The sequence below is a fragment of the Rhagoletis pomonella genome, unplaced genomic scaffold (genome assembly GCF_013731165.1).
Source record: "Rhagoletis pomonella isolate Grant_MI unplaced genomic scaffold, Rhpom_1.0 Rhpom_scaffold_00609, whole genome shotgun sequence".
In the NCBI taxonomy this organism is placed as follows: Eukaryota; Metazoa; Arthropoda; class Insecta; order Diptera; family Tephritidae; genus Rhagoletis; species Rhagoletis pomonella.
In genome coordinates, this window is record NW_023459163.1 from 1 (window position 1) to 14,366 (window position 14,366).

The 14,366-nt window shown below is 37.1% G+C and overlaps 1 protein-coding gene across 1 annotated transcript; it reads right to left on the reverse strand.

Annotated features, from left to right (window-relative positions):
- Positions 1–7,173: 7,173 nt before the first annotated feature.
- On the reverse strand, positions 7,174–9,950 carry LOC118751225 (transcription factor Adf-1-like). Its single transcript, XM_036486000.1, has 4 exons — positions 9,909–9,950; positions 9,704–9,848; positions 7,949–8,066; positions 7,174–7,886 (listed from the first exon to the last, which is right to left on the reverse strand). Exons 2-4 carry the CDS (start codon positions 9,837–9,839, stop codon positions 7,367–7,369), a joined length of 774 nt encoding a protein of 257 aa, XP_036341893.1. The 5' UTR covers positions 9,840–9,848; positions 9,909–9,950; the 3' UTR covers positions 7,174–7,366.
- Between the last annotated feature and the right edge of the window lie 4,416 nt (positions 9,951–14,366).

The following is a 14,366-nucleotide window of genomic DNA, read 5'->3' on the forward strand; positions in this document are numbered from 1 at the left end:
TACAAATTTTCATTAAATATCGAAGTATCCATTTTTATTAAAAAAAAAGCGCCGCAGGCGAAAATGTGTAATAAAAAATACTTCGATATATAATGAAAATTTGTAATAAATAATCGCGCGATTTTTTGCTACAAATTTTCGCCTGCGGTGCTTTTTTTCAACAAAAATCGATACTTCAATATAATATATTATATTATAATGAAAATTTGTAATAAAAAATCGCGCGATATCCTTTCGATACTTCGATATATAATGAGAATTTTCAGCTTTTTAGTTATTTCCTCAATTAATTATCCCACATAACAGTCTGTACTCCGTGTAAACATATTCAATATTTATTCCATTCAGATTGAGTGGCAATACCGCACATTAGCAGGTGAATTTTGCGTTGAGCACACCCATGAACCAATTAGAACAGATCTGACCGGTTGAGAAGCAGCCATTTGTAATAGCAATTGAGAAAAAAGTGTGTGACGTTCGTAATTTTGAAGTTTGCTATTTCTGTTTTGCTTGTTTCTTTATGTGTATTTTGTCGGTGGTTTATTTCAGTGATTTTAAAGCGATTTTCAAAAATTTGTTTGTCCAATTGTAATTAAAATGAAGTGCGCGGTGATTGGATGCAAAAACACATACAAAAATAATAAATTGGTTAGCACAAACATGTGCTACAATATTAGGGTTGTATCACGATTGAGAGAATACAAAGGTTGCGCCGATCTCGGACCGCTATTCCTCTCTTAACGAATTTGACAGAATCGTTGTTTGCATGACGTCACACTTGTGCAACTTGTTTACGTTTTCCTTGCAACATTTTTTCTTCTTCTTCCGTTCTTGCTTACGTTTTGGCATTTCTCTCTCGCAATTGCACCAGTGTGACGTCACAGAAAAGTTATTCTCAAAAATCCTCTCTGATCGGCGCAATCTTGTATTCTATCATTCTTGCAGCCAGTTTCACCAAATTATTTAAGTGAAAATTTTCGAATTTTCGGTTTCACCAATCAATTTTAATTTTGATTTAAGTGACCTATGCTCTGCACTTAAATAAAAGTTAAATCAGAACAACCACACTCAGAGGTGTTACACGTTTAATCACCTGATCATTGTGTATCTGCTGCTTACTTGTATACCAGCCCTGCTTTTACAACACAGCGTGCCAAAGCTTTCAAAAGCTCTCAGTACAAATGAAAGCAAAAGCTAGTCCTAGTCTGTTTTACAACCACTTTTTACTGACTTAAATAAATAGTTTATTGAAACTGAAAATTATTTAAATGAGAATTAAATACAAAATTAAATTAAAGTTAATTTCCACTTAAATAGTTTGGTGAAACTGGCTGTTGGGGTTGTATAGTAACTTCTCCAGTAAAACATTGCAGCGAGAGCGTAAAATTGAGAAGAGAAAACTAGCAGAAAAAGTTATTGAACGCAAAACAAGTAAAAACCTGCAAGTGAATAGCTGTTGCACCCTTTTGATATTCTGCTGTAAACATTTTACTATTTATAAATCAGTTTTAAACTCTTTGCTTTACACCAGAGATCGAAAATAACCGTCACCAAGTGTCCCGTATGGTGTTTACCACTGACACAAACACTCGTCTCTCAAGCAAAGAGTGTTTCCCACCGTGGCAAATCACTCTGTGCGATCTTTTTGTGTTTTCCGTTGTGGGTTATTTATCAACAGCTAAAATTTCCCTTGGGCAAAAACACTTTGGCAGGGTCTTTTATTTTTAAGTGTCTTAATTTGTGGGTTATTGTAGGACTGAAAAATATAAGTGGGCGTAATAAGTGGAAGCAAAGCGCTAGGCATTTCTTTACACGACATATACGTACACATACATGTGCGAACATTTATGACAAAGAAGAGAGCGTGCACATTCTTAATATGATACACCGAAAATAAGCTATTTTATTTTATTGATAAAGAAAAGGATAAAGGCATAGGCAAAAATAAAAACAAAAACAAAGATGCGTAAAGATAAATGCAAAAATGAAGACCAAGGTAAATTTAAAATTTTTACTAATATAAGGGCAAAGGTGAAGGGGAATATGTAATGTAGAAATTGATAAACATAAAGATGATAAAGATAAATATGAAGAAAAGATGAGGGCGAGTAAAGATGAAAATAAAGGAGGAAAGATTAAAATAAAGGTAATTATAAAGAAAATGATATAGTCACAGAGACTCAACTTGGGAACTATTTCGGGATTTTCAGTACTCTCGGGACTACTACTTGTCCCAAAATTCCCGAATTAGTCCCGAAGATTCCGAAATCCTGAAGAAGTCTCGAAAATTCCGAATTAGTGCCGCTGATCCCGAAAATCTCAAAGTAGTCACGAAAATCCCGAATTAGTCCCGAGAATCCCGAAATAGCCTAAAATTCCCGAAATAGTTCCGAAGATTCCGAAAATCCTGAAGAAGTCTCGAAAATTCCGAATTAGCGCCGCGGATCCCGAAAATCTCAAAGTAGTCCCGAAAATCCCGAATTAGGTCCAAGAATCCCGAAATAGCCCAAGAATCTCGAAGTAGTCCCGAAGATTCCGAAAATCCTGAGAAGTCTCGAAAATTTCGAATTAGTGCCGCGGATCCCGAAAATATCAAAGTAGTCTCGAAAATCCCGAATTAGTCCCGACATTCCCGAAATAGCCCAAAAATCCCGAAGTAGTCCCGAAGATTCCGAAAATCCTGAAGAAGTCTCGAAAATCCCAAAATAGCCCAAAAATCCCGAAATAGTCTCGAAAATCTCGAATTAGTCCCAAGGATCCCGAAGATTTTCGTGGAACTGGAAGTTGGAAGATACTTAAATATCTTATTTGCGTCGCATAACAAAAGTATGTATTATTTAACTGAAAAATTACAAATCAAATTGATTTGCTCTACAAATCAAATCAAAAATTTGTATTTCTTATTTGGTTGGAAAATCAAATCACAAATAAATTTTATTTTTTATTTGGTCCACAAACTAAATCATAATAATAATTTCTTAATTAATAGCGGATTTTAAATCAATAACATCACCGTGACGTTGACGTTGCTTATATCTCTCTATCAACAGTAAATTTGATATGTTTCTACGCACTTCTAACACTTATTTTTCTTCTTCCAGCGATAAGTGTCCGTGTCCAACAGCAACGGAAATTATATGCAAAATAACCCTTTCCCACTGAGAGGAGCGCACATCTACAAAAAATAAACCACCTGTTCTGTTTTGGGACACTTTCAAAGTGTTGACGGTTATTTTCGACCTCTGCTTTACACACAAGCACTTACACAGTCTAGTACATCATTAATATTTTAATTTCCACTCATTTTACTTTTGTTTGTGCTAAAACAATTCAACAAATGGCGGCTTTTGACATTTATTCTTCTTCTTCTTCTGCTAGCTAATTTCTGCTAGTAAAAATTTCACTAGCAAGAATTTGCAGCTCTCCCTTCAGTGCTCTCTTGCAAATTTTTTGGGTTATACACTTTTCCAGTAAAAATTTGCAGGTTCCAGTACAAATTAGTAGACTATTGGTTACTATACAAACCTATTGCTTGCATTTTTTTCTTTATGCTTCCTCTTCATATTCTTTGTTTACTTTTCACAGAAAATAACATGGCGCCGAAATTACAAACGTCAGCCAGAAAATTACTTTTTTCTTTTGCTTCATCATGTCAGATCTTGTGTAGTTGGATCATGGAGCAGACCCATTATTTAATAATTAGTCTGTTCCAATAGCAGTCCGGTTTACAGGATTTAGTCAGAACTTACAGGAAGTCGTTCCTATTGACATAAAACCTGTAAGTGGGAACACATTTGAGAGAGTAACTGAGCAACTGTTCCTAGTCAGAAGTTACAGGATTTAGTCCGGAGTTTCTTTTCCTGTAAGTTCATGAAAAGTGTCAAACGATCAGCTGATTTGCATGTGCAAGCAAAAACTAACAGCGGTGAAAGCAAAGTACCTTATATTTGTAAAAAAATGGAAGTAAACAACGAAATGTTTGAATATGTATAGATTTTAATAATTATTTAATGATATTTCAGCTAAATCAGTGTTATACAAATGACATGTAAACAAACCGACTGACGTTTTTACAGGAAATAGTGCTTTTTGCGTTCCTATGCACTTCTGCATCTGTTCTCCTTTTACTCTCATTTGAGAGAGTAAAATTGTAGTTTGACAGTTCCACAGGTTTTAGTCCGAAGTTCAAAGGAACAGACTAAATACAAGGTTAGATAATTATTGACAGCCGCGGTTTGACACTCCCTTACAAAAGGTTGCATTTATGAAGGACAGATAAAAAGGAAGAATGCAATCCCTTGTTGCGAAAATGGTAGTAGAAAAGTATGCAAAGTAGGCAATTAGTAGTGAAATTCATTTTGCAAATTCTAATGTATTTGCAGGAAATCTGGCAGTTTACACGAAATATTGAACGAAATATTAATACATCTACGTGAATTACGTAGTTTATGTGCTATTTAGCTGTATAAAAAATGCAAAAGGACTCAAAATTAAAATAAAACTACTATGAGATTTATGTAAACATCCAATTTAAAAACAATTTGGGTTTTCATCAGTTAAATGTGCTTCATATGCATATACAAATAAACATATTGCACAAAAGCTTATACTTCTATTTCACAGCAAAGCTACACTTTTTCCAAGTAAATTTGCAAAGAAACAACACTCTGCCACTGCTAAGGGAGCGGTGCGAGAGAGACAACTGTCAGTTTTCGAACCTTCGTTATACATGTTTTAGAGGATACCTCCCTTAACATCCTGACCAAGTTTCAAATGTTAATTCCACCTGGTTTTCTTAAAACACAAGCTGCGGCTGAATACTAAAGTCCACCCAAAAGCGGTCCACGGACACTGCCTTGAGGCACCCCAGAAGTAGCAACAAACGGAGCAGACCTGCAGTTTTCAATTTCAACATGAACATGAAATATGGAACACATATATATATACATAACTAACCAATTTAAGAAAACTGAATGAGTACCAAAGTTTCTTATTTTATGAAACAAAATTGAATATGATACCTTATCAAACGCGTCGGAAAAATCTGCATAGATGCAATCTACTTTTGAATATTTGTCTGCACAAAATAAACACAATTGGGCGATGGTAATAAATGGCAAGAAAATATGGCGTATTGACATGCCAATGAGAATAGATGACATTAATTCGATAATTTCGATAACTACGATATGCTAAATTATTGGGTGTGTATAATAACAAATAGTCAGTAATAGTTTGGACTGCAACCTGCAAAGTTTTCCACGACAGCCGGGTCTACGTAATAGGAAAGACCCAGATTTATATCTGGCCAAGGACCGTCACTCCAGCAACACTCCCCAAAAGACTCTTGTAGAATTTGTATACTGTTACAACAACAATGCCTATCGACGCCGCCCGCTTTCCTGGCCTCAGGCTTGTAGAGTCCGAGGACAAATACGGCCCATGACGAGACCCCGGGAGGATGAGGTACTGCTGCTGCAACAACAACAACAACCTATTTTTGCAACAGACACATATGCCCGTTCCATTATTTCGTGATGATTCGAACGTAACTCGAAAGGAAATTTCATTTTGAGATCGCGGCATTCGATAGTGCATGATTCGCTCATTTAAATTGTATTGTGGAGAAAACAGTCGCCATTTTGTTTGATCGATTCGAAACGAGTAATCACTCGATCACGATTGCCGCGATTCGGGCCCAGATTTTGAAATCATCGTACAGTTCCATAAGTAAAAGCACTATCAGATGTTTGCCAAAAAATGCCTCCAGCTGGGATTACCTGTTTTTGGCATTTGCTATTTTCGGAACAAGTAAAGAATACCCGTTTCGCTAGAAAAAAAAAAACTAAAAATAGGGGCCGATAGAGCTTTTTGTGCTGATTATAACGATACTTAAATTTACTTGCGGAAATTAAACCTAAGCGTGATACCGAAGGTCAAAGATCAAAATTTGATTTTTGAAAAACCGAAATATTTCAAAAACGAGTGAAGCGTTTGTAAAAGTTAATATGCAGTTTCAAGGAAAATTAATACACCTTTCTTTTGGTGTGCATGCCTTGTACCTTACGTTTAAAATTTCTGATAAAAATTGGTTTTTATAAAAAATATATGAAAAAATTCCCTTCAAAATGATTTTTCTTCAAAAGTAGCCTTATGAATGCACTGTTATAGTACTTTTGGTGTAAAGAAAATTTATATTTATAACCCTCACTAAGCAGAATTCTTCTTTCTGTGTTGCCGAAGAATAGGGGCTGAAAACCATTTTGCGAAGGCGGCTGAGCTTAGGAATTATACCCCTCACTAAGTAGAATTCTCTTTTCTGTATTGCCGAAGAAGAGGGTCTCAACGCCTTTTGCAGAGAACAAATTTTTACGTAGGCGGCCTTCGGCCGCGCTTAGGGATTATAACCCTCACTAAGTAGAATTTTCCTTTCTCTGTTGCCGAAGAAGAAGGGCTGAACATCGTTTTTAGGGAACACCTTTCTGCGTAGGCGGCCTACGGCCGCGTTTAGGGATTACAACCCTCACTAAGTAGAATTCTCCTTTCTGTGTTGCCGAAGAAGAAGGGCTGAACACCTTTTGTAGGGGACACCTTTCCACACAAATGACCGCAAATTTGTTAAAATAAATTATAAAGTAATGATGTAACAAAATCGCCGGAATTGGTCAGTCGAGGTAACGTAAAAAGCAAAATATATAGTAAAAGGCAAAGATAAAGTAGTCATATGATACATCACACAAAAGAAAAATCAAATAAATTTTTTTGGGAAAAAATCCATAAACACAAATTTTTTTTGCGTATATTTTTATTGTCTCTTTTTTCCACAAATATCATACACAAATTCACAAAATATGTATACCAAACGAAATATGTTACGCGGTGCTTAATTTTTCAAACAGTTAATTGGATTCGAAGATATTAACAGTTTTCGAAATCCAAAATTTCATCTTTTACCCTAAATATCTTCCACAACTTTTATTCCCGCAATATTAGACCCCATTCCTCGTTTTTCTCTATCGAAACGGTGGGTATTCTTTACTTATGCCCTATTTTCTTTTACAATTTCTTCCATTGCTATTACAATTTATTCTGAATGCACCAATACGCTTACCGAATTTCAGTGGGTTGGCACAGCTCTGATGCTAAAAAAAAAAATAAATAAAAAACTCTACGTATTTGCTTACATTTATTAGCGGCTAATGTATTTACCAATGCGCATATAATACAGTAGGTATTATTACGTTTTTAAATTTAATAGAAAATTGCACATATTTAAATCCTATGAGTTAGAATTATTTCCAATATAATGTAAATGAATTCCATGAATTTCATCAGTAGATTTATTTGTCTGAGAAGAAAATAACATTTAACACTCTTTTGTTTTATTTAGAACCATAATTAAAATATCAGCTTTTAGTTTATCTTGTTCCGTTCCTGGCAATTTTGCAAGATATGTATCCAGTAACCCGAAGAAATCACTGTTGTTGGTTTTCTCCCTTTCCTTTATACGCCCTTTAATGTATTCATTTAAAGTTCCAACCAAAGAATCGAATTTCGCCTGTGCGTTCGGGGCATGAGCACTTGGTTTTGAACGTTCTGCTCTTCGATATGACTGACTAATTAGTGGCTCATTTATTGGCGGTTCTATCAAAGCTTCAACTAAAAATGTTTTCGCTGCGGTTGGACTCTCAGTTACATCTTGTTCTTCAAACATATAATCTATGTCATCATCGCAAGGTCTCTTTAGTGATGAATTACATGGTTCTTCCTCGGATGCAAAACTGTCGTTATTATAAAAGTTTTCATCCTGTGACTCTTCTTTTAGAGTTCTCGTTGTGTCACGAGATTTTGCTGAAGAGTTAGATGAATAATTTTTCCTGATTGTTCTATTGAAATGAAATTAACTTAAAATATATATAAAACTACAATACATTCAATAAAAACATACATGCAATCCTGTAAAAAGTTCAAATCTTCCATATGCCTCCAATCACTGCTAGCATCGGTTTTAATTTCTCTAACATATCGGTCACGCAGAGATTTCCACCGGTTTTGGCATCTTTCGACTAAACGGCAGGAAAATATATATTTTTACTGAAATTGCTGGGAAATCATCGGATATTTGTAGAATGCTTTTGTAGGTGGGAGCGGAGGGGGAGGTGGTGTGGCACAGTCCAAACTCTAATAAGTAGTCATCCTTCCTGCAGTTGTAGTAGCGGCTACCAAACCCCGCTCGAGTCGGCTCATCCGTCAACGTTGTGTTGTTGTTGTAGCGGATACAACAACCCCGCCCAGATTGGTTAATATCTCAGTCGTTGTCGTCAAGTTCCACTAACGGCAGCCCTAAAAAGCGTGCAGCCTGGATAGGGTCGGTCCACATGGGGACTAAGGCGTTAGGGTTGTCGGGTTTTCCGGGAATACGAAGAGATGTTTCGAGTCATAGGGTGTATCTCCGCATGCCCGACACTCATTTGGTATATCTGCGTTTAGTCTTCTCAGGTATGAGTTTAACCTGCTGCAGTAGACAGCGAAGTTTGGCTATTGTGGTTCTAGTCTTCCGAGGTAGATGAAGCTCCGCCTCGTCAATGTCCGGTGGTTGTGCGCCTAGAACGGCATTCGCAGGTCTGGAGTCTACATAACTCGAGACTGACACCCTGTGAATGCCGTTCAGGGACTGCCGATAAGCTGACGGGTCCAGAGGTTGGTTAATGAACCTCTGGACTTCGTCCGTCAGTTCGTAGAGATGCCTCCTGACGTACCTGGGCGAGCGCTCTTCTGCTTGCAGAGCATTTTATTGTTCTCCTCGATCGGGAGCAATTTCACCTCGTCGTGTAGGTGGTGTTCAGGCGACATCAGAAGGCATCCAGTCGCTATCCGGAGTGCGGTATTTTGCGTAATCTAGAGCTTCATCCCCTGCGTCCTACTAGTCCCCGGCGACCACACTGGTGCTGCGTAATTTAAAACCGGCCGGCATATTGCCTTGTATGTTGCCAGCAACGTTCCTTAGTCTTTGCCCCAAGCACTGCCGGCTGGCGACTTGAGGACCTTGTTGCGGCTCTACACTTTGTTGACAATAGCGGTTGCGTGCGCAGAGACCAGACTGTCGAAGCTTACTCCGATTATTTTGGTGTTATTCACCGCCGGAATTGGTGTATCATCGACGTGAATTCCCAGTGGTAGCCTGACCTCCTTCGTCCAGGTGGTGAACAAGGTCGCAGAGGATTTCGTAGGGGAGAGGGTTAGGCTCCTTGCAGTGAAGAAGCGAGAAAGCTCGGAGAGATACCCGTTTACTTTCGAACACAAGTCATCAATTCCATTCCCAGTCGCCATGATCGAGCAATCGTCGGAGTAAGAGACAATCGAGACTCCCTCTGATGGTTGAGGGAGCTTTGAAATATAAAAGTTAAACAGTAGCGGGGAAAGGACACATATTACCGACGAGTGTCGACCAAATCGCGGAGGTAACCGTTTACTTTCGAGATCAAGTCATCAATTCCATTCCCATACGCCATTATGGAGAAGTCCTACAGGGGGCAAGGGGAGTGCATATTTCCAACAGAATTTATTAATAAATTAGTGGTCGGAAATTTAAAGTTTAATCCTTTGGCTACACGCGTATAAGATTTTCGGAATCGTATCGCACATTTGGCAACAACCCAAAATCACTGTGTACAATTAACCGAACCGTGCCCAAATTACTTACTTGTTTCTCCAGTTTCCATAGCTACACTTCGCCAACATCTTTTAGTGATTTCCGGAGACTTTTCTGATTGCCTGCTGCTTCTATCATATAAGCAAGGATATTGCCGAACCGCCTTAATCAAATCATCTTCAAACATGTTAGCTAGCTGCAAATGTCGAGTGTGTGTATATTCGTAAACAAATTTAAAATTATCCAAAAAGTTTACCACAAAAATTTATGTTCTCTTTTAGCATAAACAAAACTTTTTAGCTTCTGGTGCCTATATCGGAAAAAGTCGATGCATCGAACATATCGATGTTTTGCTTGAAAGCTTCGAAAATTTTACACTCGATTATGTGTCATTGTGCATATTTAACTGGCCTTCTTCACGTGCTGGAAAATCTCCAAGGCGAATTTATACAAGGTGGTGTTGGCAGAACAAAAACAAAACTTACAATCGTGCTGTTCAGGATCATGATTCAATAATAAATTTAAAGGTTAGATGGGTACTCTTTATGAATTTGTACAAAGATTTTGGGTTGCTGTGCCCAAACGCGTGAATCGAATCAAAAACCTTTTACACATTTGTAGACAACAGTTCACGCTTTATTACAAAAATAAAATTTACTATAACTGTGCACTAATTTATTAATAATATCTGCGTTCGATAACAAAATTAGCCAACACCAGCCAACAATCAAAATCAAGAGAGTAAGCGAAAATTCTCTCCCAAAGCGATGAAAAAGCAAAAAAGTTAACGAACAGGAAATTAGCCATTACTTGCAAAAACCGGAAGAAGAAGACACACCAGCTGACTTTGTTTATGTTTTATTTGTAAACAAACTGAAATTCATGTTGCCTCCATAGAGAAAAAGGTTCGCCCGGAACATTTCTAGAAGTAAAAACTAGTTGGCGCTATCATAAAGTCACATAGCAGGCAGCTAAAAAGCATATAAATACCAAAACTCGGAAAATTCAATTTTGTTTGTTTACAGAAATTGCAACCATATGTTTTGTGATCATATGTTTTCGTGTTGGATAATTTTTGCTGACTAAAATTTTGCCAGTACAAAATGAACGCTTCTCTTGCAACAAAATGAACGCTTGCTCTCTCAATTTCTGTGTGTTAGATAATTTTTTGTCGTTATCGAACGCCATCCAGTAAAAATTTGAAAAAACTATTACAAATTTTTGACTTGTCGAACGCACCTTATGTCGGTTGGAAATATGGTATTTTTTGTAAGTTTCCGAGCTGAACTGTCACCACGTAATATCTCTGCAAAAGTAGTTCAGCCCCTCTTCTTTAGCAAAACAGAAAGGAGAATTCTGCTTAGTGAGGGTTATAATCCCTAAGCGCGGCCGAAGGCCGCCTACGCAGAAGTGTTCTCTGCAAAAGGTGTTCAGCCCCTTTTCTTCGGCAAAACAGAAAGGAGAATTCTACTTAGTGAGGGTTATAATCCCTAAGCGCGGCCGAAGGCCGACTACGCAGAAAGGTGCTCTCTGCAAAAGGTGTTCAGCCCCTCTTCTTGGACAACAGAGAAAGGAGTAGTGAGGGTTATAATCGTTTTGGAAAAAATCCAAATTTCCGCTGTTTTCAAACAGCTCCCTATGGGTCTTCAGGCGAGGGAGGGGTGTGAGGGGTGACTTTTCATAAAGCGGCGTCCATCCTCTTTCGTTTAGGAGGGTTGGGGAGCCACGCCTCCTCCCCCTCCGCCCCCACCCCTAAATCGTTGTACAAATAGCTAAAGATTTCCCGGTTAGATAATTATTGACAGCCGCGGTTTGACACTCCTTTACAAAAGGTTGCGTTTACGAAGGACGGAGAAAGTGGAGGAATTAAATCGCTTGATGCGAAAATGGTAGCAGAAAAGTTTGCAAAGTAGGCAGTTATGGCGTTACTTTTTATCGAAAAAAATTTCACCTTCTTATCTATATGGCAACATTAACAGAGTGCAACATTTTAGGGCAAGAGTACGCCATATGCCCTGCGCAGGGCTGAATAAATGCAACATTATTTCGAGAAAAGGAAACCATATTAGTAGTCAAATTCTTATGTATTTGCAGGAAATTTTGGCATTTTAAACGAAATATGGAACGAAATATTAAGGCTTAAAATTAAAATAAAACTATTATGATTTCTATGATAACATCGAATTTAAAAAGCAATTTATGTTTTCATCAATTAAATGTGCTTTATATGCATCTACAAATAAACATATGGTACAAAAACCTACCCTTCTATTTCAAATGTAGGGCCCTATTATTGTTCGCGAGTCGAATTAAAAATTAGTCGAATAGCCCGATTTCATATTATTGTTCGCAGTTTGCCTGCTGCTCGCCCGTGACATTCGCGTCTTAGGTCGAACATTCAAATTTTGAAATTACGAAATACCATTCGACTAGACAACGTTCGCCTTAGTTTTCAAAAACTGGCGAAGGAAATTTGTGCGTGATAATAAATAAAATAAAATCTAAAAATATAAAAAATATGTTGCAAATTGAAAATAAAAGGTACATACATGCATATATTAATAAAAAAGGGTAATTTGTGCAAATATATATGTAAATAATTTTGACAATATTTAAGCAGCATGAAGAAAACGAATACGCGGCAATTTGAAAAAATGGTGCAAATGATGCGGGAGCATCCAAATGTAGCTCGACAGAAGGTTGACTCTCTTCTAGGCTTAGAAAGAGCAGCGAATTCTGAAGGCGTAAGTCATGGTGCCAGCAACAGTACCAGTGCTCCACTTGTTTCAGAAAATTGTACTGAAGAGGGAAATCTTCAAAGCGAGGTTGAAGCTACCCCTCGCAGGAGAGTGCGTTCGTCCATAGTAAATGCGGATGTAAGGGAAAACGATCTAATTGAGATGCTGAAGCAGCAGACGCTTAATCAGGAGGAGTTACTAAAAGTGGTAAGAGGCCTGGATGAAAAAATGCACGACATTGGAAGATATGCGCGGAAAACTTTTGAAATTTTGAAACAAAAAGAAGCTCGTGAGGAGAGGGAACACTACGAACGGATCCAGCTGCAAAAGCAAAAACTCGATATAAAGCTCCGGGAGCTTGAGTTGAAAGAACTAAAGTATAAAAAGCATTTATAAAAAAATTGTACTGTTCAAGCAAGGTTTTAAAAGAAAGTTTAGATTCTTGATTACAAGTGAGATACAAATTTTTTGGAGCAGGTCACCCATTCGGACACAAAAGTCCGAAATAATTGGGCAAATAACCAAACCGTTTATTACATTCTAACAACACTCATATATTTGTAAATATGAACGATAAAATAAAAGACTGCCAGATGTTCCTTCCGAAGCAAAATAATCACTTGGTTTTATTTGTGCACTATTTATATAAGTGAAATATAATTTTCTTTTCACGCATTCACTCAATGTAAAAAAAAAATCAAATTTTTATCTCCAATTATTCTCTACTTCATCTCCACTATTCATGGCTAACGTGACGTCATCGCCCGAAGGGATGCGCAATCTGTATTCTATTTCGAAAACAACCAGTGTAAAGCATCATAAAACTTAGAGAAAGAAAAATTTCAATAAAGATCGAAATTGTCCAGATGTAATGCAGTCTAAATTACAAATGTACTTATCTTCACCTCTAATACTGACTAAAAGTGATACCATTGAAATATGGCAAGAGTTGAAACAATTCTTTAAAAAAGAAAAGTTTAAATAACAACCGAACTTGTCCAGATATGATGCAGTCTGAATTACAAATGCACTTATCTTCAAGTAATAAATAGGAGTGGTTAGTGAAAAACTGTCAGTGTATTGAAAATAGCCCCGTGACTTTTTCATATAAATGGAAATTTCGTCGTTGATGTCATCTGCATGACTAAGTGATCATTAATGACATTCAAGCGGCAGTATCTTGCAATGGACTTTTTATAAGTGACCGCTGCAAGACATTGTCTGTTATAAGTCTTTGATAGGAGTATACCTGTATGACATTTTCACCAGTGTCATTGTCAGCTATATGTCGTTTAGGATTCACAGCAGGTGCGACGATGTCACTAAATCCTCATTAATCCTGATACGCAGTTCAATGCGATGGTGATCGTGAGCTTTTTTATTTTAACCAATATCTTCGTTATTACTCAAATTTTCCTATAGTTGAGACATGAAAAGATAGAGAATTAAAATATTTTTCACAATTATAGAATAAAACCTAATTTAAAATGCATAATATGCCTTTTAGACGGCAAGTTTTGATAGCTGTGTGTAAGCGTCCATAAAAATACAAATGGAATTCTTTGCCTTTGCGAATGTTCACGCTCCCGCTCTCATTCAACTGTATATCAAGCTGTAGTGACGATGTCACCGGTGACCATTTTCGCTACTGCGAGAAAGGGCAAAATTGAATGTGTAACGTCCTGGTTACACAGTTCAAACATAGAATTCAAATCCATGAACCAATTAGAACAGATCTGACCGCTTGAGAAGCAGCCATTTGTAATAGCAATTGAGAAAAAAGTGTGTGACGTTCGTAATTTTAAAGTTTGCTATTTCTGTTTTGCTTCTTTGTTTATGTGTATTTTGTCGGTAGTTTATTTCAGTGAGTTTTAAGTGATTTTTTGTGTAAAAGTAATTGAAATAAAGTGTGCGGTGATTGGATGCAAAAACACGTACAAAAATAATAAATTGGTAAGCACAAACATGTGAACAAC

Bases quoted from the DNA above. Each gene is read 5' to 3' on its own strand.
- LOC118751225 (XM_036486000.1), bottom strand. From the start codon at position 9,839: ATGTTTGAAGATGATTTGATTAAGGCGGTTCGGCAATATCCTTGCTTA. The intron at 8,067-9,703 runs GTAAGTAATTTG...CCTGCCGTTTAG, and splicing joins TATGGAAACTGGAGAAACAA to TCGAAAGATGCCAAAACCGG. The intron at 7,887-7,948 runs GTATGTTTTTAT...TCATTTCAATAG, and splicing joins AACTTTTTACAGGATTGCAT to AACAATCAGGAAAAATTATT.